The 1799-nt window shown below is 40.9% G+C and overlaps 1 protein-coding gene across 1 annotated transcript in view; it reads right to left on the bottom strand.

Moving 5' to 3' along the window:
- The window catches only part of rspo1 (R-spondin 1), a 13611-nt gene continuing 11812 nt past the window's right edge, over window positions 1-1799 (bottom strand). The window contains exon 6 of the mRNA XM_035671681.1: window positions 1-1645. Coding sequence (XP_035527574.1) covers window positions 1536-1645 — 110 coding nt within the window. The 3' untranslated portion in view covers window positions 1-1535. The remainder of the gene's footprint in view (window positions 1646-1799) is intronic.

Here is a 1799-nt window from a genome sequence, read left to right as displayed (position 1 = left end):
CTGAAGTTTCATCAGCTTCATCTGAACTTTATTTAGGCTTTCACAGAATAGGCTATACATGATGATACTACTACTTCTTTTGTTTGATGATAAACACAGTTTGACATATTCTGTATCACAATCCATAGTATGAATGAATAATGTGTGTAACTACTCCTGAAACTAATATTTTGTGTAAAGCAAACAGACTCATGGAAAAACATTCTAGGAAAAAAAAAGTCTCTGTATCTGCAATGTCATGAAGCCAGCTTTTGGAGTATATGTGTAAAATGCAATTGTTCTGAAACTCGAGCAGAAGGAAACATTACAGTTGTGCAAAATCTTCAGACCCTGTTGCAAACAGACATGATTACTGAGCAGCTGATGATTGGATGGCTTATATAATAATCAGTGGCTTGTAGTTACTGCATATTTGATATATCACTGTGCATTTACATTTCCTTCCTCTTGATTTCCAAACCCTATTTCTTCAATCTATGAGACCAATATTAACACATGTGCAAACGTAAACACACATGTACAAACATCTAAGTTCTGTCGACAAACAGCTTGATTCCGTGCAGAAATGCATACAAAGTACACAAACACCCAGACTTTAGGTAGAGACAAACACACGCACACACACACGTTTGCATGCACAAAGGCACACGTATGTAACCTTGTACACATGCAAATACTCAGGTTTTTATTCCTCGTTTTTCTGTGCAGAGTTATTTTCTGATACAAACACCAACATTTAATTTGAAACAAACATCTAAGCTATCAAATGGCAAAAGTTTGTGTCAAGACACCGGAGAATGATATGAGCTGAGCTCCCAGTAATCCTCCTCTACCTCTTCTCTTAGGCTTGCTTTGTAATCGATTCCCTCCTCAAAATAATATATAGAAGACCTTCTGTCCTCAACAACCACAAATGATTTCCAGTGCCTTTCTTTTTGTTTCATTTCACAATAGGAAATAAAGGTACACAGACTTAATACTATTCATTGTCTTTACATCACGTACAGCGGCCATTGAGAAAATCCATCTGCCACCTCTCACAAACATGAAAACAAATGAAGAACAGATTGTGATTAAACTCAGACTGGAACCAAATACATCATAGACCAGAAGAGACTGAAGAGACCCTTCATTCATTATCAGACTTCCAGCTTTAGTGCTGCATTTGAAACAAAGGAATCTGTTCTTAGTTCATGATGTGAAATAGGTCGGTTCATGGCACGAACCATTTCGAACCACAATCTTCAACGTGGCTTTGCAGTCCAACAGTGATCCCTCACAGTGGAATGAAAATCAACAAGTCTTTCTGAATATCACTAAGACACCTGAATCTTCCAGATATGTCCATCTACTCAAAAGGCTCAGAGAAGCCTTTTGTGTTGCAGCAATCCTCCAGTTCTCTTTGCATCTTCTACAACGCATAGCAGCATTAATCCAGCATTCCTTTATCACTTTGATCTTTGTCTAGGGCTGGTGCTGTTGGATGAGGCATTGTCTCTGTTTTTTTCTCAGCCCCATCCAGCAGGCGATGGAGTTTAGGAGACAGAGCTAGTTGTGATGCTGGGAAGAGTGGTGGTCCTGCTCTGGCCTTTTCTCCTCTTCCCTCCTCCTCCACCTCCACCTCCACCTCCTCCTCCTCCACCTCCTCTCTCCATATTCAGCAGCTGTCTGAAAGGAGTCCGGTCTGGTCCATTGAAGCTGCAGTCAGGTTTGAGGAGCCCCCCAGGGAATCCTGGCTGACACCTCAAAGGTTTGGATTCAAAGATCCACAGAGAGCCCCTTCAAGGCCCCTTCAAGGC

This window comes from Morone saxatilis, unplaced genomic scaffold (genome assembly GCF_004916995.1).
Source record: "Morone saxatilis isolate NCDOM2014 unplaced genomic scaffold, NCSU_SB_2.0 Contig24, whole genome shotgun sequence".
Lineage (NCBI taxonomy): Eukaryota > Metazoa > Chordata > Actinopteri > Moronidae > Morone > Morone saxatilis.
This window is presented reverse-complemented; position numbering and strand designations above follow the sequence as displayed.